The 26,074-nt window shown below is 40.2% G+C and overlaps 2 protein-coding genes across 3 annotated transcripts; one reads left to right on the forward strand and one right to left on the reverse strand.

Annotated features, from left to right (window-relative positions):
- The first annotated feature begins 753 nt into the window (after positions 1 to 753).
- slc27a1a (solute carrier family 27 member 1a) lies at positions 754 to 16,683 on the forward strand. The gene is made up of 13 exons (XM_080447830.1): positions 754 to 1,208; positions 2,141 to 2,308; positions 3,141 to 3,535; positions 4,125 to 4,292; positions 6,183 to 6,252; positions 6,534 to 6,625; positions 7,539 to 7,648; positions 7,900 to 8,109; positions 8,572 to 8,698; positions 9,474 to 9,611; positions 12,662 to 12,826; positions 13,330 to 13,476; positions 15,418 to 16,683. The coding sequence occupies exons 2-13, from the start codon at positions 2,142 to 2,144 to the stop codon at positions 15,573 to 15,575; spliced, it is 1,947 nt and encodes a 648-aa protein (XP_080303956.1). The 5' UTR covers positions 754 to 1,208; position 2,141; the 3' UTR covers positions 15,576 to 16,683.
- Positions 15,783 to 25,513, reverse strand: trim35-13 (tripartite motif containing 35-13). 2 transcript variants are annotated; one of them, XM_080447835.1, is made up of 7 exons: positions 25,168 to 25,513; positions 20,194 to 20,693; positions 19,161 to 19,256; positions 17,995 to 18,225; positions 17,860 to 17,882; positions 17,611 to 17,729; positions 15,783 to 17,519 (listed from the first exon to the last, which is right to left on the reverse strand). In XM_080447835.1, exons 2-7 carry the CDS (start codon positions 20,590 to 20,592, stop codon positions 16,981 to 16,983), a joined length of 1,407 nt encoding a protein of 468 aa, XP_080303961.1. In that variant the 5' UTR covers positions 20,593 to 20,693; positions 25,168 to 25,513; the 3' UTR covers positions 15,783 to 16,980. The 2 variants fall into 2 exon arrangements, with proteins under 2 accessions (XP_080303961.1, XP_080303962.1); XM_080447836.1 differs by lacking the exon at positions 20,194 to 20,693 and having other exon boundaries at positions 25,168 to 25,512.
- Positions 25,514 to 26,074: the final 561 nt, after the last annotated feature.

Consider the following 26,074-nt stretch of genomic DNA (forward strand, 5'->3'; position numbering starts at 1 on the left):
ATAAAAATCTTTTGAAAATAGCAGATCTACAAGCTCACCATGTGTCACATCATGAGGCATTGTGAGCTTGTAGATCAGCTATTTTGAAATGGCCGAAATGTATATAGGGCTGAAGTGGTTAATGTTTTGTAATAATAATTAAAATCTACAAAGTAACTAGAAACTAAAGTTTTCAAATAATTGTAGTGGAGTAAAAGTATAATATTTGCTTCTGAGATGTAGTGGAATAGAAGTATAAGTACTGAAAATTGAAAATATTCCAGTAAAGAATACCTCAAAATTGAACTAAGTACAGTACCTGAGTAAATGTGCTTGGTTGTTTTACACCACTGATTATATTGGACCAAAACCTCTTACATGCTGCAGAAAAAAATATGATGCAATATACTTTCATTATTTGCATTACATTCCATGTGAGGTTCATGTGCTGTAGTTCACATCATGAGTCTACTGGAGTATAGGCTACTACGCTAGACAAGATTCGGTACATTTCATAATAACCACCAGTATTTAGTAATATTGACTGTCGACACGTCCAAGCATCTGCAAAGTGCAAATTGCAATGGCAGAAACAAACGAAAGAAACTGGGGTGGGGAGGGGGGAAATGTCGTCCAATCGAAACGAAAAACAGCTTGACGAGCGTCAGCCGCGTCCAATGGCAACGCTCGCTGACCAGACGCCGCCCTGATGTGGGCGGTGCTCCTGCCTCCAGTTGGTTGTAACGGGTCGGGGGTACCATTCAACATGGAGTAACAGAGGATAGCCTGATTCATTCTATTCTCACATTCCGGCAGATTTCGAGCTTATAATCTCTCATCCGAAAAAAAAATCTCTCTGTTTTGGGGATATTCGAACATCTTGGACGTTGACGGGTTGATCTAGTGTTTTGTTGCGTTGTCAATTCCCCTCGCGTGGGAGCTGTTTACAAGTTGAGCCACCGCGTTAGTTGACATAGTGCATTATCACTGGACTGTGAAACTATCGCAACACTTAGTTGGAAACTATTGTCCTTTGTTGTGATCAAACGTTAGATACTTTTGAAGGGTTTGGCTCAGTGTATCCGTATTGTTCTCGTTAACTGCAGCCGGGCAGGACGGGTTGGTTTACTTGGTTACCTTGACTGTGGACGTGAACTCAATTCCAATAATTTTTTTTAGACGGGGTTAGTAGGTGAAAGGTGACATCGCTCTGGTCTGCTGTTCAATAGGTAAGTTGTTGTCTACAGTACATTTGCTTGCATTTAGATTTTTTTTTTTACAGTCAGTCAATGAATGCAATACAATGACCTGGCATGACATCCATATTATAAGGCTGCTTAAAATGTGAGAGAGAGAGAGGGGATAATCTGTTCCACACAAATTAAATCCTCTGTGTTGATTTATCTCAGAGTGTAACCAGCAAGCAGTGGTGGAAAAAGTACTCAAATTCTTTACTTAAGTAAAAGTACCAATACTGCAATATAAAAATACTTGAGAAATAAAAAATGTACTTGAGTAAAAGTACAAAAGTATTGGCATCAAAATGTACTTAAAGTACCAAAAGAAAAAGTACTAAATATTTGAAAATAGCAGATCTACAAGCTCACAGTTGTGAGCTTGTAGATCTGCTATTTTCAAATAGCCTATGTATAAAATAGGGTTAAAGAGGTTAATGTATGTTTCATTATATCATAATTTATATCTGAAAAGTAACTAGTAGCTAAAGTTTTCAAATAATTGTAGTGGAGTAAAAGTACAATATTTGCCTCTGAGATGTAGTGGAGTAGAAGTAAAAGTATTGGAAATTGGAAATACTCAAGTAAAGTACAAATACCTCAAAATTGTACTTAAGTACAGTACTTGAGTAAATGTACTTAGTTACTTTCCACCACTGTCCATTTGGTTACTGTTGTTGGAGTTGCCTAACTGAGGATTTTACTGTGCAGTGCAGTGCACACATGTTTTGATATAATTGGTTACATTATATTTTATATAACTGGTTGATTTACTTAAGTAAATGTACAATATCAAATGCACCTCAGGTGCATTTGATATTGTACATTTACTTAAGTAAATCCTGATTTATCTAAACCCATGACGCCTGTATTAATTCTACCCTAAAGTCCTCTCTTTCTTTATCCCATTTCGTCTATATAACTAGAATGCGCAATGTGGCAAGTGCCTCAGTCTCTCTGGGTTCACTGGGGCTGCTGCGCCTCTTCGGGGTGCCCTGGTCCTGGAGCTTGGCAGCAGGCCTGGGTGTCTACCTGGGTACGAGTGGTTGGAAGTACTTCTACATTGCCGTGCGCACTGCCAAGAGAGACCTGAAGTAAGTTTCATATTCTAATACGACCATAAGGCAAGGGTGGCACTAGGGCAACCTTTTTTGGGCACATGATATATAGGGGCACATGGAGGCTATAGGGATCATGGCATGCATGGCACGGCTGGCATGATCACCCAGTGCCAGGGCAGGCAGTGAAAACCACCATTGCTTTTTATGTCTTATTACTATTTAGAATTTAGAATAATACATTACTAGCATAGAATAAGTCAATAATTTAATAATGAAACTTAATCCATTAAGACCTGAGGCCGCGTCTAAAAAAAATCAAAATCCTAAAAAAAAATCGGAAAAAAATATAAAAAAACAATTTTCCCAATTTTTAAAAAATAGCAGATCTACAAGCTCGTAGCGCGGCACTCGGTGCCGCGCTATGAGCTTGTATATCTGCTATTTTTGAATAGCCAAAGAAATCTAAAGTGACACAGATGCGTGTTAACAAAGAATGAGTCAGTAATCTACTTTTTGGTAAAGGTTTATGCACATCAAAACAATAATGGTTAATAATGCTTGTTTTTGATCACCTCAATAGCCCAATCTCATAGACTGATTGATTTACATTTTAATTGACAAAAATGCATACCCGGTATGCATAAACATATTTGTACATATCTGTCGAAAAGGATAAAACAACAAAGCTCTGGAGCTCATTTCCATTGTGATCCTTTGAGTGTAAGTGCGTGTCACCTGGTAGATCCTAAAGAGGTGGTTGCTCACCCTTGCCACAAGGTGTAACAACAATAAACCTTTAATTACGCTTGTGGTTCTCTGGAACGTAAAGGTGTCCTTTTTCATCTCCCCTCTAACCCATATCTAGTGGCCTTTATGTGCTCATGCGAGTGAAGCTGGCGTTGTGGAGTCATATGCGTCGTGCCAGCAACATTCCTTCCATCTTTGCCGAGACTGTGAAGCTCCACCCGGACAAACCGGCCCTTATCTATGAGGCCACAGGGGAAATATGGACCTTCACCCAGCTGGACCTGGTGTCTAACTCGGTGGCCCACTGGGCGAAGGGTCAGGGATGGAAATCCGGTGATGTGGTGGCCATCTTCATGGAAAGCAGGCCACTGCTGGTGGCCCTCTGGCTGGGGTTTGCCAAGGTGGGCATCGAGGCTGCCCTCATTAACTTCAACCTCCGCCGCGATGCACTCCTACACTGCATTGGCGTGTCAGGATCCCGGGGCATCGTGTTTGGAGCAGAGCTCGCTGATGGTAAGCAAGGCTAGTAGGTTGAGAGTTGAAATATTTCGGGCATGCTATTTGTGTCCATCACATGCATTGATGCATGCTGTGGTCAGTATTGTGTCCCACGATGTCACACTGGCCACTGTCAGCATTCTGCCTGTCTCACACTGTATGTCGCCAACATTGTGTCTCTGTCATGGCATGTGATTTCCCTCTGTGTTTGTGACATCACGATGTCTTAGATTAACATTCTGGTATTCCTATGATGTCATATTCTCTGTACATTGTAGCAGTTATTGTATTGGTTGCCTGTGACATCAGTCAATCGTCTGTGGCAGCACACTATCTTCTGACTATTATGTTTTTCCTGCCAATATTACATTGACATGTAGCTTTCTTTATTTAGCTTTTTGCAACCCAAAATTAACAATGAAAGGCTAGTCTAAAAAGGATCATTAAATCCAGTCTGTTTACCTTTGCTCACATATTTTATTGTCATTGTACCTAATGTGCAGTACATTATAGTAATCCTCCCAGTGTCAACTACAGTGATGCAACTGAATTAACCAATGCCCTCTCTTCTTGTCTCTATATCATCCTTTTTACGGAATGTCAGCCATGTTGGAGGTGAGTTCGTCCCTGAGCCAGTCCATGGTATGCTTTTGTTCAGGAGAGCTCAGTACTGAGCTTCTGGTCTCTCTTGGTGCCCAACCCCTGGACCCCATATTAGCTTCTGCCTCTAGACTTCCCCCTCCTCCCTGCCTCCTCCCCAAAGGCTTCAATGGTGAGTGTAGGCCTGTCACAATTATTACACAATCGCCTGATTGTAATAATTTGTAATACTTTCCATTCATCTGTATAAAACAGCCGGATGAAATGTCATATGTCACAGAAATGTCATATTTCCATCACTATTTCTATGTCGCTGTCCACGCTCTTTAAACCACTTTCATCTTGCCGTTGTGGTCCCTATTTTGGGCATTTAGGCATTTTTTTTTCAAAAATACAAGCTGAAAACATGTCATAATTCGACACATTGTGAGCTTTTAGATCAGCTACAGTATATCCGCTATCTTTGAAAGTAGAAATTTGTATATGGCTTGTTTTGGCCATAGTACATTATTTATTACTTTTTATTTTATTGGTACCAGTAATTGTCAGTAATGTCTTTGTATATGTAAGTTATTTATCATATCTATTTGTTTAAGCCTAAAAGGCAAACATAGATGTAATGTTTATTTACATGTTCAATGCCAAAAACACAATTAAATCATCAATTATTTATGTGACGATTAATCGTCTACTAAAATGTCATCACTGTTTTTGTACTCGGACTCCCCCAAGACACAATCTCTGATTATGGGGAAGTATATTTTAAAATAGTCCCAACTCTTATCATATTCAAACATTCACCATGATTTGGCTGTATTATTTCAGCTACTAACCTTTCATTTTTTACTCGTGAGCTATTTAGCTTTTATTGCACAAAGTATGGAAGGAATCTCAGGGTTTCCTGCAGGACAAAACGTAGTCTAGGTGCTACTAGAGTGGGTGCACATGCGTGTACACTATTCACTGGGGCTGCACAATTTGGAGAAAAAAAATTATACCTCAATATTTATGCCAGATATACAATATGACTACTGTATGAGTTCACACTTGTTATTTTTTATAGTCATACTGTGTAACATTCATTTTAGTTGTCTGTTTTAGCATGTGATGGGTTGGTGTCACATTTATGATGTAAAACACAACTACATGATGTCAGTGGTACATTTTTCTGAAGTTTAGTCTCGTTGCTGACTGCTGACCAATTATGTCTCGGTGGTGCGTCTAGAACTGGTCTGGCGGAATGCCACACTGAAATTCTTCTCATTCTTCTTTTTGAACTGAATTCTCTCTTGTAGTTACCTAACCAAAATTTGGTTAGGTAACCCTACTTAGTTTATCACTTGTGAGCTGTCATTTAATGACAGCTCACAAGTGATAAACTAAGTAGGGTTATTATTAGTCATTTTGTATTCAGAATAGTTCTAGTAGTAGACCTGGATAATAGTTTGTTGTAACTTGTTTGAGTGCTCTCTGAATCACAAATGTCTCGTTGACTATGGCATATCTGCTTATTTTCCATTGCCAAGGCGTAACTCTTATGTATTTATCATTTAGGAGGTGATTGTTTTCTATACATAGTGTCCAGGAGAGAAAAAAAGACTTTTTATCGTTACTGTGCACCAAAGATTATTATGCCTGACACCAGCAACTCTGGCTGTGTTCAAAATGTGTTAACCCATTAAGACCTGAGGCCGATAAAAAAAAGTTTTCTAAATCCTAACGCTTTAAAAAATATATATATATATTCAAAGATTTGCACAAATGTTCACGATTTTACCAAAAAAAAAGCAGATCTACAAGCTTGTAGCGCGGCACTTGGTGCCGCACTTGGTGCCGCGCTACGAGCTTGTATATCTGCTATTTTTGAATAGCCAAAGAAATAAAAAAAAATGACACAGATGCGTTCCTGGTCTAAATGGGTTAAAGAACAGATGATGCACAGGTACACACTGTGGTTGTCCTTATTGAGAACAGTAAATGACCATCCAGATGTTGCGTGCAAAGTGTTCGTGGTTGAGGAACTCGGCACTTCCAGTGATTTATACCTTGTTTCCTTCTACAGATCGCCTGTTTTACATTTACACTTCAGGCACCACAGGACTTCCCAAAGCTGCCATTGTGGTTCACAGTCGGTAAGCTCACATTAATCCTGGTGTCCCTATATTTTTGTATTTAGTTATTTCTTAATTTTTCAGAAACCGAGAAAATAGCCGATTTACAAGCTCACAACGTGTCTCGATGCGACGCGTTGTAAGCTTGTAGATGAGCTATTTTTGCTATTGTTGTATGACAAAGTATATAGGGCATATATGTGGTTGGGTATGATTGGAAGGGTTTGCTATGTAGGGTGTGTTGTCTACTGAAAAGATAATTGAGGAGATTATAACACCTCACATGTCCATCTCACCCACAGTTATTACAGAATTGCTTTATTCGGGTATTATGCCTTCCGCATGCGTTCTACCGACGTCATCTACAACTGCCTGCCCCTCTATCACTCAGCAGGTACAGTACTCAGTATATAAGGCTAGTCTGACTAATTATTTTCTTTCCATTGTTTTATTGTACTATTATTGTATTCACTAGCATTTAGTGTTTTTTTTTTTTTGGATGGATGCTAGGTTTGACGTCTACCTGCTATCCTAGTTAATTTGACCATTGACCCTGTTGTTGGTTGACTAGGGTTCTTTCCCAGTTACTCTGATCTTGCACTTTGCAAGTTACACTGGATAAGGGCTAGTTGTGAATCAACTAATGATTTTTACTAGTCGACTCATTTGACCAAGTACTAGTCGACTAGTCGAAATTTACATTAAAAAAAATTACAAAACATTTTTTATTTTTTTTAGGGGGGGGGGGGGGGGGGCATTGTTTTAATGCCATCCTACTACTATATTACTATTATTATTATCCTCCTGTCCTTATTTTTATGGCGTTTTAAGGGAAGCGCTTCTGGCACAGCAGCACATTACCACTCCAAGGATCCCCATTGCCCAATAATAGGCTTTTATTGGGCATACTTTTGACCCCCTTTTGATAAAAAATAAAGTCAGGAGGATGATAATAATAGTAAGATGGGCCATTACCATGGCATTAAAACAAATTACAAAAAAAAAAAAAAAAAAAAAATTCAACTATTCGACTAGTACCAACAAAGTCGACTAGTGGTTATACTAGTCGACTAGTTGGTGAAAGCCCTAATCATTTTTCGTTGCTGTTGTAGCTTTTGTAGCAGCTGCAAACGTCAGATGTATTTCTTCATGTTGCTGGCTTCCACTGAAAATGAATGGTAGACTGTGTCTTTGTATCTGCCAGTGTGAACGCAGCATGATGCTTCATGTTAGGTAGATAGATTATTTTTGTGTCGTTTATTCTTTAAGTGAAGATATCCAAAGTCCATGCTTTTTGTCCTGGTCAGGTAATATCATGGGAGTAGGTCAGTGTCTGATCAATGGCCTCACCGTGGTTGTGAAGAAGAAATTCTCCGCCAGCCGCTTCTGGGAAGACTGCATCAAGTACAACTGCACAGTAAGGCATTAAATATATTGTCGCTGTTGAGCAGTATCTCTGTTATTTCCACATTTATTTTAATATTTTTTCACAAATGAATGCCCGGCCTATACTGTACTTCGTCTTATGAAAGTGTCACGCAAGTGTGACGAGGTGTGAGCTTGTGTTGCATTAAAATTTGAAGTGCAGACAAATGGATTACCAAACATGTAAATTGGTGTAAAACTGGCATGATTGAAAGCCTTGATTATTCTGTTTTTATCCTCTAGGTCGTGCAGTACATTGGGGAAATCTGTCGCTACCTCCTGTCCCAGCCTGTGCGGCCATCAGAAAAGGGCCACCGCGTTCGCCTGGCCGTAGGGAATGGTTTACGCCCCAGCGTGTGGGAAGCCTTCACAGAGCGCTTTAGCGTGGACCAGATCGGCGAGTTCTACGGAGCAACTGAGTGCAACTGTAGCATCGCCAACATGGACGGCAAGGTCAGTGATGACGATGGTATTAGCATCAAAATGTACTTGGAGTACCAAAGTAAAAGTACTCATTATCAGTGTCCCATTTCACGTCTTCTTTCAAAATGTGTCAACAACTTTTTCGAAAACAGCAGATCTACAAGTGAGCTTGTAGATCTGCTATTTTCATATAGCCAAAGTATAAAATAGTGCTTGAATGATTACTGTATGTTTATAATAAGAAATCTAAATCTGTAAAGCAACTTGACTAACTAAAGCTGTCAAATAATTATAGTGAAGTAAAAAGTACAATGTTTGCCTCTGAGTTGTGGTGGAGTAGATGTTTAGTATCAATGTATCAAGTATCAAAAATATAAATACTCAAGTAAAGGAAATATATCTCGAAATTGTACAGTATTGAGTAAATGTAGTTACTTTCCACCTCTGCTTGTCGTCATATATTGACTCATTGGCTCATTTTTATGTCACCAGGTTGGAGCCTGTGGCTTCAACAGCCGAATCCTCCCCAACGTGTACCCTATCCGTCTGGTCAAGGTCGACGAGGAGAGCATGGAGCTGGTGCGCGATGGCCACGGTCTCTGTGTGCCTTGTCGCCCTGGTAACTGCTTCCCATAAAACACACTCCACTCCACCACATATTTTATACCTGATGTAATATCTAAAATGTTATCCTCATCTTACGATGATCCTTGTTTGGTCTTCCGAATTAGAAATGATCATTCACGCATTCATCTCATCACGCTTGGACTACTGCAATTCACTTTTCACCTGCCTCTGCAAAACCACCATGGACCGCCTCCAAATAATTCAAAATGCTGCCGCCAGATTGCTAACCAGAACAAATAGAAGGTCCCACATCACTCCAGTCTTAGCCGCCTTACATTGGCTCCCCATCAATTTCAGAGTCCAGTTCAAAGTCCTTGTGCTCACTTAAGTTATTTGACCGATCTGGTCCCACGCTATGTCCCAGAAAGGGCCCTAAGGTCTGCGGAACAGGGCCTGTTAAAGACCCCAAACACCAACCTTAGAACCAAGGGTGACAAGGCCTTTCAAGCTGTCGCCCCCAAACTATGGAATGCTCTCCCCCAAGTCCTGAGAGATGCAGCCTCGGTTGACATTTAAAAAAAAAAACTCAAAACGCTTCTATTTGAACAGGCGTTTGTTGTCGTTACATGATTTAATTTTTCTTACCTGTGTTGTTATCCCACCTGAGAGAAATTTGTACAGCCTTTTTGTTTTGTGTTGTTTTTATTGATGTATGTAAAGCACTTTGTGAGACTCCTCTGTGAAATGTGCTATATAAATACAATTTACTTACTTACTTACTTCTGAAACCATCTCATTGTCATTGCTCTCATATTTGTCTTTGGCAGGGGAGCCGGGGCTGCTGGTGGGTCGTATTAACCAGAAGGATCCATTACGCCGCTTTGATGGCTATGCGAACCAGGACGCTACTAGGAAGAAGATAGCCAACAATGTCTTCAAGAAAAACGACTCTGCATATTTATCAGGTTACCAGTTGTGCTTATATTGAAATGAATCCTCTATACGTGGACCTTACTACTCCAGATAGAAAGTAAACAAATGTACTGTGTAAGCTCGACCTTTTATCAGCAAAACAAAATCTGGCCAGAGCTATGAGTTATGAGTGTGTGCTAGGGCTTTCACCAACTAGTCGACTAGTATAACCACTAGTCGACTTTGTTGGTACTAGTCGAATAGTTGAAAAAACAAAACAAAACAAAAAACGTTTATTTTTTGTTTTTTATTTTTAATTTGTTTTAATGCCATAGTTACTATTATTATTATCCTCCTGACTTTATTTTTTATCGAAAGGGGGTCAAAAGTATGCCCTATAAAAGCCTATTATTGGGCAATGGGGATCCTTGGAGACGCTGCTGTGGTGCTGTGCTGCTGTGCCAGAAGCGCTTCCCTTAAAACGCCATAAAAATAAGGGAAGGAGGATAATAATAATAGTAATATAGTAGTAGGATGGCATTAAAACAATGCCCCCCCCCTAATAGTTGAAAAAACAAAACAAAACAAAAAAACGTTTTTTTTTTGTTTTTGTTTTTTAATTTGTTTTAATGCCATAGTTACTATTATTATTATCCTCCTGACTTTATTTTTTATCGAAAGGGGGTCAAAAGTATGCCCTATAAAAGCCTATTATTGGGCAATGGGGATCCTTGGAGACGCTGCTGTGGTGCTGTGCTGCTGTGCCAGAAGCGCTTCCCTTAAAACGCCATAAAAATAAGGGCAGGAGGATAATAATAATAGTAATATAGTAGTAGGATGGCATTAAAACAATGCCCCCCCCCTAATAGTTGAAAAAACAAAACAAAACAAAAAAACTTTTTTTTTTTGTTTTTGTTTTTTAATTTGTTTTAATGCCATAGTTACTATTATTATTATCCTCCTGACTTTATTTTTTATCGAAAGGGGGTCAAAAGTATGCCCTATAAAAGCCTATTATTGGGCAATGGGGATCCTTGGAGACGCTGCTGTGGTGCTGTGCTGCTGTGCCAGAAGCGCTTCCCTTAAAACGCCATAAAAATAAGGGCAGGAGGATAATAATAATAGTAATATAGTAGTAGGATGGCATTAAAACAATGCCCCCCCCTAATAGTTGAAAAAAAAAAAAAACGTTTTTTTTCTTTTTTTTTTTTAATTTGTTTTAATGCCATAGTTACTATTATTATTATCCTCCTGACTTAATTTTTTATTGAAAGGGGGTCAAAAGTATGCCCTATAAAAGCCTATTATTGGGCAATGGGGATCCTTGGAGACGCTGCTGTGGTGCTGTGCTGCTGTGCCAGAAGCGCTTCCCTTAAAACGCCATAAAAATAAGGGCAGGAGGATAATAATAATAGTAATATAGTAGTAGGATGGCATTAAAACAATGCCCCCCCCTAATAGTTGAAAAAACAAAACAAAACAAAAAACGTTTTTTTTTTGTTTTTTTAATTTGTTTTAATGCCATAGTTACTATTATTATTATCCTCCTGACTTTATTTTTTATCGAAAGGGGGTCAAAAGTATGCCCTATAAAAGCCTATTATTGGGCAATGGGGATCCTTGGAGACGCTGCTGTGGTGCTGTGCTGCTGTGCCAGAAGCGCTTCCCTTAAAACGCCATAAAAATAAGGGCAGGAGGATAATAATAATAGTAATATAGTAGTAGGATGGCATTAAAACAATGCCCCCCCCTCTAATAGTTGAAAAAACAAAACAAAACAAAAAACGTTTTTTTTTTGTTTTTTTTTTTTAATTTGTTTTAATGCCATAGTTACTATTATTATTATCCTCCTGACTTTATTTTTTATCGAAAGGGGGTCAAAAGTATGCCCTATAAAAGCCTATTATTGGGCAATGGGGATCCTTGGAGACGCTGCTGTGCTGCTGTGCCAGAAGCGCTTCCCTTAAAACGCCATAAAAATAAGGGCAGGAGGATAATGATAATAGTAATATAGTAGTAGGATGGCATTAAAACAATGCCCCCCCCCTAATAGTTGAAAAAACAAAACAAACAAAAAAACGTTTTTTTTTTTTTTTTTATTTGTTTTAATGCCATAGTTACTATTATTATTATCCTCCTGACTTTATTTTTTATCGAAAGGGGGTCAAAAGTATGCCCTATAAAAGCCTATTATTGGGCAATGGGGATCCTTGGAGACGCTGCTGTGGTGCTGTGCTGCTGTGCCAGAAGCGCTTCCCTTAAAACGCCATAAAAATAAGGGCAGGAGGATAATGATAATAGTAATATAGTAGTAGGATGGCATTAAAACAATGCCCCCCCCCTAATTATTATTTTCTTTTTTTTTTGTAATTTTTTTTTTTAATGTAAATTTCGACTAGTCGACTAGTCGACTACTACTTGGTCAAATGAGTCGACTATTAAAAATCATTAGTTGTGAATGCCCTAGTGTGTGCACGCCTCTTTAAATGGAAGAAACCCTCTGTCATTTCAAGAAATGTTACCAATTTGAGTGTCAAGGTTTGGCTGGACTGTTATAAAACCTAAATTGTTTTTTTGTTCTGATTTATCATCAGTGTTTATATTTAGAGATACGAGTGACGCACATCCAGCAGGACAGAATTTAGATATTCCAGACGGAATGATTGAACAGCACACACACACACACTGCATGTGATTTAATGCTCCAAACACAGTTTCCTTCCTCAGTCTGAGCCATTACTCACTTTATGGTGCATTCAATCACATGAGAGGAGTGTGCAAACATCTACTTATTTATTTCTTAACTATTCCAATAGCCGTTCATCCCAATACTGAGGTTTAATCCATTAAGACCTGAGGCCGATTCTAGAAATGCCTTCAAAATCCAAACAGTTTTCTGAAAAACGTATGTTGCTGTGGTGCTCAAATGTTTTCATGTCAAGGAACCCCAAACGAAGTGACGCACTATGAGCTTCTATATCTGCTATTTTTGAAAAATCTGGACACACACACTGGGATATAGCTCAAATCTCAAATGACACAGCTTTCCTGGTTTTAATGGGTTAAAATCGGTTTCCTCTCCTCTTCCGTTCCTTTGCCCCAGGCGACGTTCTGGTGATGGATGAACTGGGCTACATGTATTTCCGGGACCGTAGCGGGGACACGTTCCGGTGGCGAGGGGAAAACGTCTCTACCACCGAGGTGGAGGGCACACTGAGCAGCCTTCTGGACCAGACAGACGTGGCCGTCTATGGGGTGGCAGTGCCAGGTGACCTTTTAGATTTGTCTGTCATTTTTCAGAAGGTCTTTGGACTGCCCTTGGTATTGTTTTTGGGCGGTGAAACCGCCCCTATAAGTGAGGTTTGGATATTTGTACAACAAATCCTGTGCTGTGATTGGCCAAAAATGTACCCCGCCTAACCCTGCACCGTGATTGGCCAATCACAGTCTATTCAGGACTGTGATTGGCCAGTGTCACATGACACATGTGCATAGCCCTATATAAGAAACCATAACTTTAAAAAAAAAACATGAATTTGTTTTTTTTAAGTTATGGTTTCTTCCATCATAAAGAGTGTTTCAATAAATGTATTTATTTTTTGTACATGATTGGTTGACTCCATTCAGTATTGTGATTAGCTAGCAAGACACCGCCCACTTCACACAGGGTGTGATTTTTTTTATCTTTGGCACATTATATATTGCTTTGGAACATATTGAATTCTTATTTGTTTCAAGCATGAATAAATGATTCCATGTCCCCATACCCAGGTGTGGAAGGGAAAGCAGGCATGGCCGCCATTGCCGACGAGTCAGGGAATTTTGACTGTGACGCTTTCCTGAGAGGGACTCAACAAGTCCTACCCCCGTACGCTCGCCCTGTGTTTCTACGAATCTCCCCACAAGTAGATACTACAGGTAAACTGCTGTAATCCTCCTCGCATTATATATACAGTATATCTTCTGCTGTCGGGTGGAAACCTTGTATGTCCAAAACCATTACATCTTTATTATTTTTAAAATATTTTTGAATAGTGAAAATATACAATGCTCACAACAACGCGCTGTGAGCTTGTAGATCTACTATTTTCACTACTTTTGTGATGAAGTAGGGCATTAATTTACGGAAAAAAACATACAAAGTTTGAATATGGAGATGTGAATCAATTAAAAAAAAGAAAAAAATATATTCAACACTTTATTTGAGTTTTACCTTTACCTTTTTTTTTAAACAAATGTACAAATAAACATGTAATAAAATTAACATTCAAAGAAAATACATTGGCCCCGATTCATAACGAGGGTCGTAAATATGGGGTAAATAAAGTTTGTAAAGGAGGTCGTATTTTGGTAGTCACAAACGGACGTGCAATTCCCAAAGGGGTTCGTATATCCCAGAGACGTGCGTATGACCAGGTGTAGGAGCTGATTAATCTCGAAGTCTGCATCCAACAGCATCCAGCATTAACGTCACTTTACGGCAAAGTGTTGCCATGTCCGCTTATTATAAGCGAATTTGCGCTTATGTTTCTGTAAAGTTGCTTGTAAATATTGGTAACAGTGGGGTGCGTTTTTTTGGGCTTGTTTCTAAAGTGTAGTTGGTTATTTGGGCTTGCTTCACAATTGTTCAATTGTTTTAACCAGTGGTTCTCAAATATTTTTATGTCATGGACCCCCAAGTTAATATGTAGGCTAATTTACATCTGAAAATGTTTTGTGCCAGCTGGAGGCAGATTTGTGTTAGAATGTTTAAAAAATCTTCCAAATAGTCCACATTTTATTACAAGATTTTTTTTTTTAAATATAGCAGATCTACAAGCTCACAACGGTTTAATTAAAGTGCTTATAATGGCCTAAGTGCCAGTTGCTTCTTTTGGGCTTATTTTCATAGACCTGGTTGCTTATTTCTCTCACAAAATCTGGCAACACCGGAGTTGCAGAAGTTTAACCTCTCGTCCAAATTTACAGCTGTCGGCCGCCTTGACACTGACAGAGAACTTGAACATTCTGATCTGTCTGGAAGCGAGTCCCACTATTGCACGATGGATCAGCTGAACGTAATTGTAATGTTTACAAGGTTTAACCCCGCCAGCAAATAATAGACTAATAACCTGGAAAGGATATAACATTGCTCATGTTTACCAGGTAAAAAGATGATGTTGAAAATAAATCCAGGGCATACAAGTGGAACGCTGCTATTCGATTATGGACCAGAGCTTATTGATTACTTTGATTAAATTAGTTAATTTTTGATTAATATATCACTGTCCTACGTCTGAATGGGGAATGGATCTTCAATCTGGACACAGCTTTCATCACTATAGTTTCCTCATCAGATGGTAACATTTATTAGGCTGTTGTGTGTGGCGTTCATGTGATCAATATACAGTAGAGTAGCCTAAAAAATAAATAAAAAGCGGTGGAATCTACATCATGTCTATATTATGCATAGGCTACAAGCAATACATCGTTTGACATTTATTTTTGATTTTTTATATATAGGCCTATGTGTTGACAAATGTTGGGCACATATATATTTTATTTGAGGTTTGCCACTGTTGCAATTGATTTTGGCATGAAGAATAAAGCATTCTAAAGACATACGCACATTTCAGCCCTGGTAAGACAGCCTCGGGGCTGACCTGAGAATGTGCGAACCTGACGCACAAAACACAGACCAAAAAACGTTTATGAATCCGACTGCAGGTGTAGGATTTGTCCTAAATGCCGGTACGTACAAAATATGGTCGTAAATCCCTTTATGAATCGGGGCCAATGTGTGTATATGAATCATAATTATGCCACCAGTACTCAATGGTCTCATTACATATATATTTTTTTTATTCTGTTTCCATCCAGGCACCTTTAAAATCCAGAAAACCAGGTTGCAGAAGGAGGGGTATGATCCACGCCTCACAGCTGACCAGATCTATTTTTTAAACTCCAGAGCAGGGCGTTATGAGCTTGTGGATGAGGAGCTGCACAACGCTATTGTGGAGGGAAGGATGTCTCTATGAGATAGACCAGCCCCTGGATTGCAGTCAGGGTGCTGCAGATCAACAAGGGATGGAGAAAGAGGGGACACCGACCTTATCGGTTCACATCCTCTTTCTCTTACCTCTTCCCTGGACTTTAACCTTTCAGGGACCCTGTGAAAGGGCTACTTCAAAAGGCAGCCATAGCACTGTTACAGATAACGTTTTAACGAATAACACCCCATGACATAGTTTGAGGGCATTCAAACCCCAGTTTTATTTCATCGCTTCTGTGTAGTTTAGCCAAATTGAACACCTCAAATCCTTCAAGCTCCAAAGCACAGAAAAAAAAGAGCGTAATTTAGAACCAGCATTGTAATGTTACAATTGGATTATTTGTCTTCTGGTTAAGAGCATGAAGGAGCAGGAAGGAGTCACATGCAAAGTCATGCACAGAATAGGCTTCTTTTTTTTCCTCTAAAGTATGTTGCAAGCAAGCGTGCAGAACAGTCATGTCTGTGTACACAGTGAATCCCGGGTGTTCATTTTACTCTGCAAGTGTAACACTTGCGGAGTAAAATTTACACTCAGGATTTGACAGTGTAGTTTCAAGCAATACTTGAGTGTTGGTTTTGGATGGTGTTACTGCTGTGTTAGGATGACACTGAGGCTGAAGAGTGGAATGCACTGTGCAGTACACAAGCCTGCTAGGTCAAACACTAACTGTAGAAGGGTTTATTTAATGCACTGTTAAATGCTGATGAAAAACTAAACCTGCTTAACGATGTTTGAAGTATTGAACAATATGCGCCGGCACGGGTTTACAAAAACAAGCAACTTGTTCCTGTTATGTGCCTTATATATGAATATTTATATGAATATGAATATTTGTATCTTGTGTTCCACAGCATTTGTGTGTAACGGATTTCCTGAACAATAGGAGCTCAAAAGAATGTTGAAATCATTAAATGATTCTTTACCCCTTGTCTTGCAAAGCGCAATTGCAAACACAGTGGTTGTTACCCTATATAATAACATGTTTTATCGATAGAGTAATATCGTAGATGTACATGATCATGAAACTAAGCATAATTTTAGATCTTGTGGCACACATTTGTTTGGGAGTAACAAATAAATATTTTAAAATATATTTTGGCTCTTCCAAATGTACCGATCTCTGTCTAGTAATTCAGTTTGCCTTCCATTGATACAGCTCTCTAATAAGATGTGACTCGTCCTTTATTACAAAACATCCCCAGACTTTCTTATTTAAGGTAATGACATTTTAACTGTTGATTGTTACAGCGTTTACACTTAAGCCTAATTTATACGTATAGATGTACGATGCGTTGTGTTCGGAAATCAGTTATTTTCAGCAAGCAACGGCAACGTACTCCGCAGTATAATGTAGGCTCAACACCGCTTGCAATATGTATCCCAAAGGCAACTAGTCCTCCACTGATACGGATATGCTCGCAGGCAGGACCTTCAGTGGGTGCTCTTTGCATGCAGTGCAGAAGTACGGGAAGACTTTCGGTGCAATCACGCCTGTGAAGGTGTACAGGGGTGTTCTCTCTCCGGGGTCAAAGAAGGTCACCTTGCTTCTGTCCATGTCCAACACCACTCTGATCACCTGCGGCTCTCTGCTCATGGTCAGGGGTTCCCATGGCGCAGTACAGGCCTTGTGCTCTCCATTGCGAAACCTCACAGTCCAGAACCCCTCTCCTGGGGTCAGGACATGCTTGCCCTTGCGGTTGATGGACTCACTGGCAATCCCCAGTACCCAGTAGGTGTTATCTTTCACCCCAACATCCCAAGTGTGGCGCCCAGAGGCATAGCCCTCAGAGCCCAGTAGCTCAGCACTAATGTCGAAGCGTTCAGGGTTGTCTGGCAGCTTGAACATTTGGGAAACGGACTGCACGTCTGTCAGGTCCTCTGACAGGATGAAGCAGCTTGCTGCTGTGTTGGGATCCAGAATCACAGGAGCTTGGGATGTGAAGGAAAATAAAGGAAATACACATTATAGAAATACAGGGTAAATGGCACAGTTTAACAATGTTCTTTGTAAAGCACTCACTGTATTTAACAACTCTCTTCATTTTCCTCCACACTTTGTACCGCAAAGAGCCGAGGTGTGTTGCCACATCAAGTAGAGCACCAGAAATCCTCTCTGGATCCAAGGGACGTTTCCAGGTTCTGAAATGATAACTTTTAAATTATAATCCTGGATTGAGTGATTATTAACAAACAAAAACAACAATACAAATTTCAGTCATCCCCATAGTATTCCTAAAGATCAGCCTACTTTGGACTTCAGTTGTTTTACCTCTTTATTGTGTCCTTGTAGTTCTGAAACACAGATAGATGACATATTTCACCATTTGATATATTCAGGTGTCGCAACTTCAATTAAAGATCAGTATTTTCAGACAAAGCGTGACACATCAGTTATAGTATTTACCAGCAGAAACGGGATGTCTTGAGATCTCAATTCTTGCTCCGCTATTCTAATAGTGTTGGTGAGGGATGTCACTTCATTGTCTAGGTCCTCAATATTGTGGTGGAGGATGATCGACTTCTGTTCCTCCTCAGCCTTTAAGGCAGAAAGCCTAGTTTCCTCTTCCTCTCTCAGGAACCTGTGAAGAGCTTCAAACTCCTCTTTGATCTGCCTCGCCGTGTGCTCCACCTGGTTCTGGGAAGGAACGCAGTGGAAATGTAAACTCCTATTAAGATTAAAGTAACATTTTGGCTTTTTTTCTCCAACATCTCCATACAGTATATGGGTCCTCACTAACGCACACTACGGGCCTATGCCAGTTCAGGGGACACCCAAGGCCATGTCTATGATATCATATAACCTGGGCAACGCTTAGAGTAGACAGATGCACAGTGTTGATGTCATGTATACTGACATGTCCTAGACTGGCCTCCTGCGCCTATGTCGATCACCGTTCAACCAATTTACTTGGCCCTACTTGGCCCAGGTGAATGCAGTGTTGACTGTGAAGTTGGTCAGATCAGCAGTTCTCCAGAACTGGCTTGCAGCAAAGTTGTTGTTGATGTTGGCTTCAGACGTACAGTCACGCTCTGTGTCTCAGAAGAGGACTGTGGAAAGTTCTAAAATGTGCCTACCAATGACATCATCACTGGTAATTTCAAGATTTTAAACTTTTTCTTTATTATTTATTGATTAAATGAACAATGGCTTCTATATCTGTGTGCTTTCCAAGAAAACAAAGGCCATTAGCTTCGGATCCCCACTGATGATGACATTGGTAAGCAGGTTTCTGAACATTCCACAGCCCACCTCTGAGATGCAGAGCGAGTAGACTGAGTCAATTGTGCCGTCTTATAATGATCATTAGTGAGGACCAATTATAAGGTTGAAAATGGGTGCAGTGTTCCTTTAATCACTTAGACCCTATTTTATACTTCATCATGGTGTCACGGGGCGAAGATAACCAATCTACAACTTTGCAAAGCATCGCATTGCGATACGCGGTGAACTTGTAGATCTGCTATCATCTATTATCCCTCATATATTATGAAGGATTTGCCAATAATGACAACATAGGGATACCAGGTTGAAAGTGGTTAAAATGTGTTGTACTGCTGGAGATGGAGTACCTTAAGATGATCCGCTGTTTGCTCGTGGACCGCTTTGACCTTCCTGTACAGCTGCAACTTGTCTTTCAAAGGCTGCAATGCACTCTTCAGCTCCTCCTGGAAGGTCAGTGACACAAGGCATCATCACTTCAATATAGTGAGTCTAACAGGCCGTGTGCATGCTGTCAGCACAATGTGGGCCTCTCAGCTGCCTCACAATGTTCCACCGCACCACTCCCCCTGCAAAGTGCAAAGCTTAAAACAACACAGCATTGAATTAAAGAGGCAAATCTAGGGCTAAACAATGTGGCAACATCGGTGAGGTCAAGATCGTGAGCCCAGAAAAGGTAAACAGGTGGCAACGCAAATCTCTCTCACATTAGCCTTGGCTTAACCCAAGGCTTCCGCGTTCCTAAGAGATGTCAAGGAGGGCAGGTGGGGAGAGCGGAATGCATACTGTCACACACTCATGAACCCTCATGGGAGTCAGATTTCATCCAGGAGCCCAGTCAGTGGCTGCACCAAAAATATACCTCTATTATTAGAATGCCAATCAACATTGCAGTAGACTATCATACAGCACATTCTTTTTTAGCTCATATCAAGGGGAGAGCGGTACAAGGTTGTCCATCACAAACAAACAGTGCATTTTCTCATTTTTATCCGTTTTCAATTCAATTCATTCATTCATGAAAGTCAGGTGTCGTTTTCCTTCCTTGATCTGCAATAAATGTGTTTTCTGTGAGATATATATATATTTTTAACATTTATATAAATTGACACCTTTTGAATGACACATACTCATAGGCCATTCAATGAATAAAGAAAAACATTGGAGATTTTAAAACACAACATTTCTAATGTCATACGGGACACATCAAAGTGACCTCAGGTGGAATGTTTTCCATTCATTCCCCTTCCATCTGCTTGCTGATGTCAGGGAGTGACTGTCTGAGAGTCACACAGGCACAAATAAAAAGAAAAAACAGATGTCCTACAAGAGTCATTTATCATTCTGTAATGGTTTCAGTCACCTTTATGTTCATTTGCCTACCTTACAGTCATGGGCACCCTCCCTAATGGGGTAGAGCTTGTGTCCTATGTGTGCGGCCTCTTTCTCACACAAAGCACAGAGAGGCTCCAAATCCTGCACGCAGAACAGCTTGAGCTTTTCTCCGTGTCCTTTACAAGCCTCCGGGTCGTCCATGATTCTGTCCTTCTTGAAGGATTCGCAGGTCCTCTGCAGCAAGGTGCTCACTACTAAGTGCTCCATGGAAGATCGTCGGCCACACAGAGGGCAGCAGCGTGAATCTCCACTGTTCTGCGTGTCCCAGCTGTCTCTGAGGCAGCCTTGACAGAAGTGGTGTCTACACGTGAGCACCACCGGTTGATTGAGAATATTTCCACAAATGGGGCAAGACAGGTCGTCCTCACGACTGCGTCTGGTGGCCATTCTGCCTTTGAGGTTTTTAATAACAAGACTGGGTGTCAGCTAAGGTTACAGTGCCCCTCCTAGGCTCTCTGCTAGGTAGCCTTATACTGCATGAATATGGCCTGGAAAAGAAGAGTGTCAATACCTCATGCAGTGACCACAGGATTTCTCTGTACTGTGTTGCATTGTGTTAGGCATGTGCACTGCAGTTACCCAAATAAACACCACCATCAGAGTCAAATCCCACAGGGATGAGGGATGACAAAGGGAAAACTGGTGGTGCTGAAATATGTCGAATTTTTCAGGTTATGTGTGTGAGAACCTCAAATAGACTAGAGTGCGGTGATACAATGATCTCATCTATGTCATAACACACTTGAAGCAACATGTCACAGAAAACTGGTAGGACTGATAAAAGACGTTTTAGATCCAACAAAAGACTTTCAGGCAGGATATAAATAGAAACGGTATGCATCAACAGAAGGAACCCATCTGGTTTAGGGTAAGGGAATGTCCTGCTTTTCCCCCCTGTCTGTAGCACAGATATCTGTATCAATAGTGACTGTGTGCAGCTGTGGTCAAAGTACTACATTTGTTTACTTAAGTAAAAGTATCAATACTGCAATGTAGAAATACTCTGTTACAAGTAAAAGTCCGGAATTCAAAATTGACTTGAATAAAAGTTTTAAAGTATTGGTATCAAAATGAACTTAAAGTACCAAAAGTAAAAGTACTCATTATCCAGAATGTCCCATGTATAAAAATCTTTTGAAAACAGCAGATCTGCAAGCTCACAATGCATCTCATCGCGACGCATTGTGAGCTTGTAGATGTTTTGTAATAATAATCAGAATCTATAACTAGTAACTAAACGTTTTCAAATAATTGTAGTGGAGTGAAATTACAATATTTGCCTCTGAGATGTAGTGGAGAAGAAGTAAAAGTATTGGAAATAGGCCTACTCCAGTAAAGTAAAAAAGACCTCAAAATTGGACTTGAGTACATGTACTTAGTTACTTTACACCACTGACTGTGTGGTTGTCCTCACATAGTCAAGACCCAGCTTGACCTGAAAAAAACAATATCATGCTTAACTTTTTTTAACTTTACGCAGTGTCACTGATTTTTGAGAGCAACTGATTGCTTACCCAGAGCATGGTGTACACTCCTGCTCAACAACTGAACCTTGGGACATATTAATAGGGACTTAGTTCACTTAATCACTATACGAGCAATTAGCGAATATGGCAAATATGGCAATTCAATATTTTGTTGTGGGAGTACGTTTACAAGGATGACGCCCATTACTCCAGAAATAGAGTGGGTAGAGAGATAGAAACTCCAGTACCATTGCAGTGCAGTCCACTACCTGAGCACAAATCAAGTCCATGGTTGAGCATTTATACCAACGTATTGCTTATATGGACAATATATGGAGCACTTGTTAAGTCGAAGAGGACATGCAGGAGGAGAGAGGAAACAATGATTTACACAAGGTGCTTAAGAACAGAGATTACAGAGATTACAATATACTGTACAGCGTACATATAAGATGAGATAAGATAAGATAAGATGTTATTTTGAACAGCCTAATTTTATTGATATTTTAACCACAGTGTCCTATGTGAGACAGAGACAAAGTAGGGACTACTATTATACCTATACCTATACTATATTATATACAATTATGTTGCATGGTATAATCAAATGACGTGTCCCTATTCTGGAATGAATATTTGGCATAAATGGCAGATCTACAAGCTTACGACACATTGCTATGTGACACGTTGCTAACTTGTAGATCAAATATTTTCAGCTTTTTAGTCTAGAGAGGAAGGAAAGGGGGGGGGGGGCTAGTGGCTCCAGTCAACTAAGTTTATGAGGTGGTGGTTTATGCCTTTCATGCAACTTGATAAAATGCTTTCAAAACTAACTCACCATTTTGCACGGAATGACCGGTCGCAGTTAGGGCATGTGACAGTTTCTTTTAAGTGCCTGCTTATATGGGTTGCCTTCAAGTGATACTGCAGCTTTGGTGGCTTTATAGATTCTTTTGAAGGCACCATCATCAGAGATGTGCAAATTAAACGGTTTTGTTTGTTTGTTTACTCAGCTCAGTTTGTGGACCACTTGCCTTTGGAGTGCAAGGTCCTGGGCTCATTTCCGGGCACCGTCAACTCAGCGTATGGGTAACACAGCTTGGGTAAATAAGTTGTGGGGTAAGCTGATGGTCTCCCAGGGGTCTAGCTCATTGAAAAGGGGATAGACACCCTAAAAATAACGTAGTAACTCAGAAGACTCCCTGGGGGTCCCTGACCCCCTATTGAAGAGCCATGCTCTACACTAAATATCTTCGCCGAATATAGCTGATCTACAATATCAGTATATCATAACATGTCGGTTGGGTTGCGACGTGTTGTGATCCACAAATCAAGTGCAGCATCCGCTCTGCCCCATTTTTTTATCACACATTGAGGGACCTCTGATCAACAGACGACCAAATGGGATTTCACTTACACCCATAGGGGCGCCACAAATGCTACAAATTTCACTGTATTGCAGAAACTATTTTCCACCAAATTATGCATAAAAGGTCTCATGAGTGATGTGACAATGACCACCACACAGGGTTTTGATACTCCATACCGTTTGCCTGTGTAGGTAAATAGATTTAAATGGATTAAATTGTGGGTGGGGCCTTTATCTCACAAACAATGCCATGTCAAAAACGCAACATCCAATCATCCCCAAATTGGAATCGCATGTTGAGGGGACTCAATACAGTGCTCCGCCAAAGGTGCTTGCACTTCTGCCCATACGGGACGCCACAACAAACTATTTCCCCCTGCAGCTTCCTTGTGTCCTGATGGTTGCACCCCATGACTGACACACACAGGCCTGCTTAGGCAACCTGGCCTGGTGGAGATCTGCTGCTGCAGAATTTCACCCACTTGTTTACACCTATAAATCTGTGATGTGACAATAAAGAAAATAATCTGAATCTGTATTGGCGAGAGAAAAAGATGCCCCGGAAATATTTGTAGAGTGATAAAAGGCCATTTGGTCACATTTCTGATGTGGGGATCGAAAGTTAAATTAGAGTCTATATGACAACACTTTTTAGCCTGGTGCTTTGGACTGGTTAATTTCTCTCTGATCTTGTCGTGGTTGAGCTGAATTCTCAGCCATTCAAACATACATTTCTGAAATACAGGTATGGAGAGCCTTGTGTGACACCTTGTGTGACAACAGTGAAACACAGGCTAGTTACAGGTAAGTGTAGAGTCAAGAACCAAACCAGTCCAAGACGGATAAGAATACGATTTTGTTCAAATTAAGATAAGATCAGCTTTTTCCAGCTGTGTCCTACGTGGGAAGTCCTGAATTCTGGGGAGCTCAATTACAATGTGAAATCCCCATGTTAATTTAACTCTGAAGAGAGTACAAATGGAACCATAAATGCTTCAGTTAACCACTTGAGCCGTAGCATCCCTATTCTGTGATGAATATTCAGTGAAAATAGCAGATCTACAAGCTAACAATGCACCATAATGCCACGTGCTGCGTGTTTGTAGATATTTGCAGCAAAGAGAGGGAAGAAAGGAGGGGGGCCTATATTCCGGTCAACTAAGTATAGAGTTTAAGTAGTTAAATAAGGATTTTACTGTGTAGGCTCTTGTTTCCCAAATATACTAGGCGAAGGGTCAGAGTCCAGAATGAGGAACTACTTTAAATAGGAGCTGCAGACAGAATTCACCATAACTCACGCCACAGAAGGCCAGTCAAAGCTTTATTCATTATGAGAGCTATGCATTACAGACACAAACAAGCCACTCTGTAAACAGGGGTCAAAGCCATTCATTTGTATTCAAGATGTGCTAATCGTGTAAGAATTGGAATATGTTAAATTTACCAATCCCTAATGAATTGAAATCTCATTGAGTTTTTGTGTCTAGGTCACCCATATAGGTTTTTATAAGCTTCCAACCGCAGCTAGTAAAATTCTGATAAAGTTATATGCCAATGTTAACTTTTCATTAATACATGTTGATTTAATCTGCTCGCATTCAGCTATAGACAGAAACACACAGTAATGGAAGACTAATGTGAAACACTGTACAGTATATTCATGGCTGTGAACTTGGTTTTTAAGCACCTTGTGTAAATTATTGTTTCCTCTCTCCTCCTGCATGACCTCTTCGACTTAACAAGTGCTCCATGTATTATCCTTATAAGCAATAGGTTGGTATAAATGCTCAACCATGGATTTGATTTGTGTGCATAGTTAAATCAAGAGTCACTGTAACAGCAATCGTAAAGTACACCTGGCCATGGCCTATAAATCAAATACACATATTTATCCTCTCTGATAACAGCCACTGTCCACTGATGCCTTCCCCACTAAACAAGAATAGAGTTTTTACATTTTAAAAATGTCCTTAATTTCTGGTTTGAAAGACTTCAGGTAAGATATTCAGTGTATGCAGACTCAATTTTTAGAATCTCCAGACCTGTGAGAGAATACAGTATGAAGCAAAACATGCACGACAAAAGCACAAAAATGTCTAGTGCGTTTATAGATCAATGATAACTTACCTTACAATACTCCAAGGCCACCTTAATAGGAATACACATGCCGTGATTCATATGCCGACCTAACTTATAGCATGTATAACAAATAGGTTCCAGGTCAACCACACAGAAGAGAGACAGTTTCTCTTGGTGTTCCTTGCATGTTTTCTGTGCTGGTGGTCCATGGTTCCGTTTTAAGCATAGAGGACACAATTTAGCACCATATTTCCCCCAACACGTCTCTAAACAGGCGCTACAGAAGCTACTGTTGCAAGAGACGCAGCTCAGGACAGTCGGAACCAGGAAGATTTCTCCACACAAAGCACAGTAGTTATCCTCCCCATCCGAGATATCATCCTCCATACCTTCCGCAAACTGCAGCTGTAACTAATGACTGCAAGACTGAGGCATGTAAGCCATGTTCCTCATGTATGTACAGTATGTACCGTGGTTGTTCAGCTAGTTAGTCACACGAAATGGGGGTCACATGGGGGTGGGGGTGGGGCAGCATTAAGTCCCTTGACAGCAAACCTTTAAAGGTCCTGCAGATTTTCTTACAGTTCATTTCATTTTGCAAAGTCGACTTGCTCCTCTTTACACTCAGTCACTGTATGTATCTGAAATAAATAGAGTGAATTACCACAATATCAATAACTTTCACCAATAGCTTTGTTGCTTGGTATATTTCATAATACTGTACCATTTTAGAAACCTTTAGACTGCCGAACTGCACGGCACAGGAGTTGCTTTTCCTTCAATAAATCTACTCCTGTGTCGTGCAGTTCGGCAGTGTGCGGTCATTATTGATGTGCACTTGTTTGCCTACACACTTGCACGTAAGCTTTTATTCTAGGTGTGTGAAGTGTTTTCTCAACAGAAACCTTTAGACTAAATTGTGTTTGAGGTAACAAAGTAATGAAGAAATAAAACG

Source organism: Gymnoscopelus braueri, assembly GCF_963280865.1.
Source record: "Gymnoscopelus braueri genome assembly, chromosome: 13".
Lineage (NCBI taxonomy): Eukaryota > Metazoa > Chordata > Actinopteri > Myctophiformes > Myctophidae > Gymnoscopelus > Gymnoscopelus braueri.

What these genes read in the sequence shown, in the direction of transcription:
- slc27a1a (XM_080447830.1), top strand. Translation starts at nt 2,142, where the DNA reads ATGCGCAATGTGGCAAGTGCCTCAGTCTCTCTGGGTTCACTGGGGCTG. An exon ending in TCGCCAACATGGACGGCAAG is followed by an intron (nt 8,110 to 8,571) that starts GTCAGTGATGAC and finishes TTATGTCACCAG; the next exon opens with GTTGGAGCCTGTGGCTTCAA. An exon ending in CTGTGTGCCTTGTCGCCCTG is followed by an intron (nt 8,699 to 9,473) that starts GTAACTGCTTCC and finishes TGTCTTTGGCAG; the next exon opens with GGGAGCCGGGGCTGCTGGTG.
- trim35-13 (XM_080447835.1), bottom strand. Translation starts at nt 20,592, where the DNA reads ATGGCCACCAGACGCAGTCGTGAGGACGACCTGTCTTGCCCCATTTGT. An exon ending in TACAAGGACACAATAAAGAG is followed by an intron (nt 17,730 to 17,859) that starts GTAAAACAACTG and finishes TTATCATTTCAG; the next exon opens with AACCTGGAAACGTCCCTTGG. An exon ending in GAAGAGAGTTGTTAAATACA is followed by an intron (nt 17,520 to 17,610) that starts GTGAGTGCTTTA and finishes TCACATCCCAAG; the next exon opens with CTCCTGTGATTCTGGATCCC.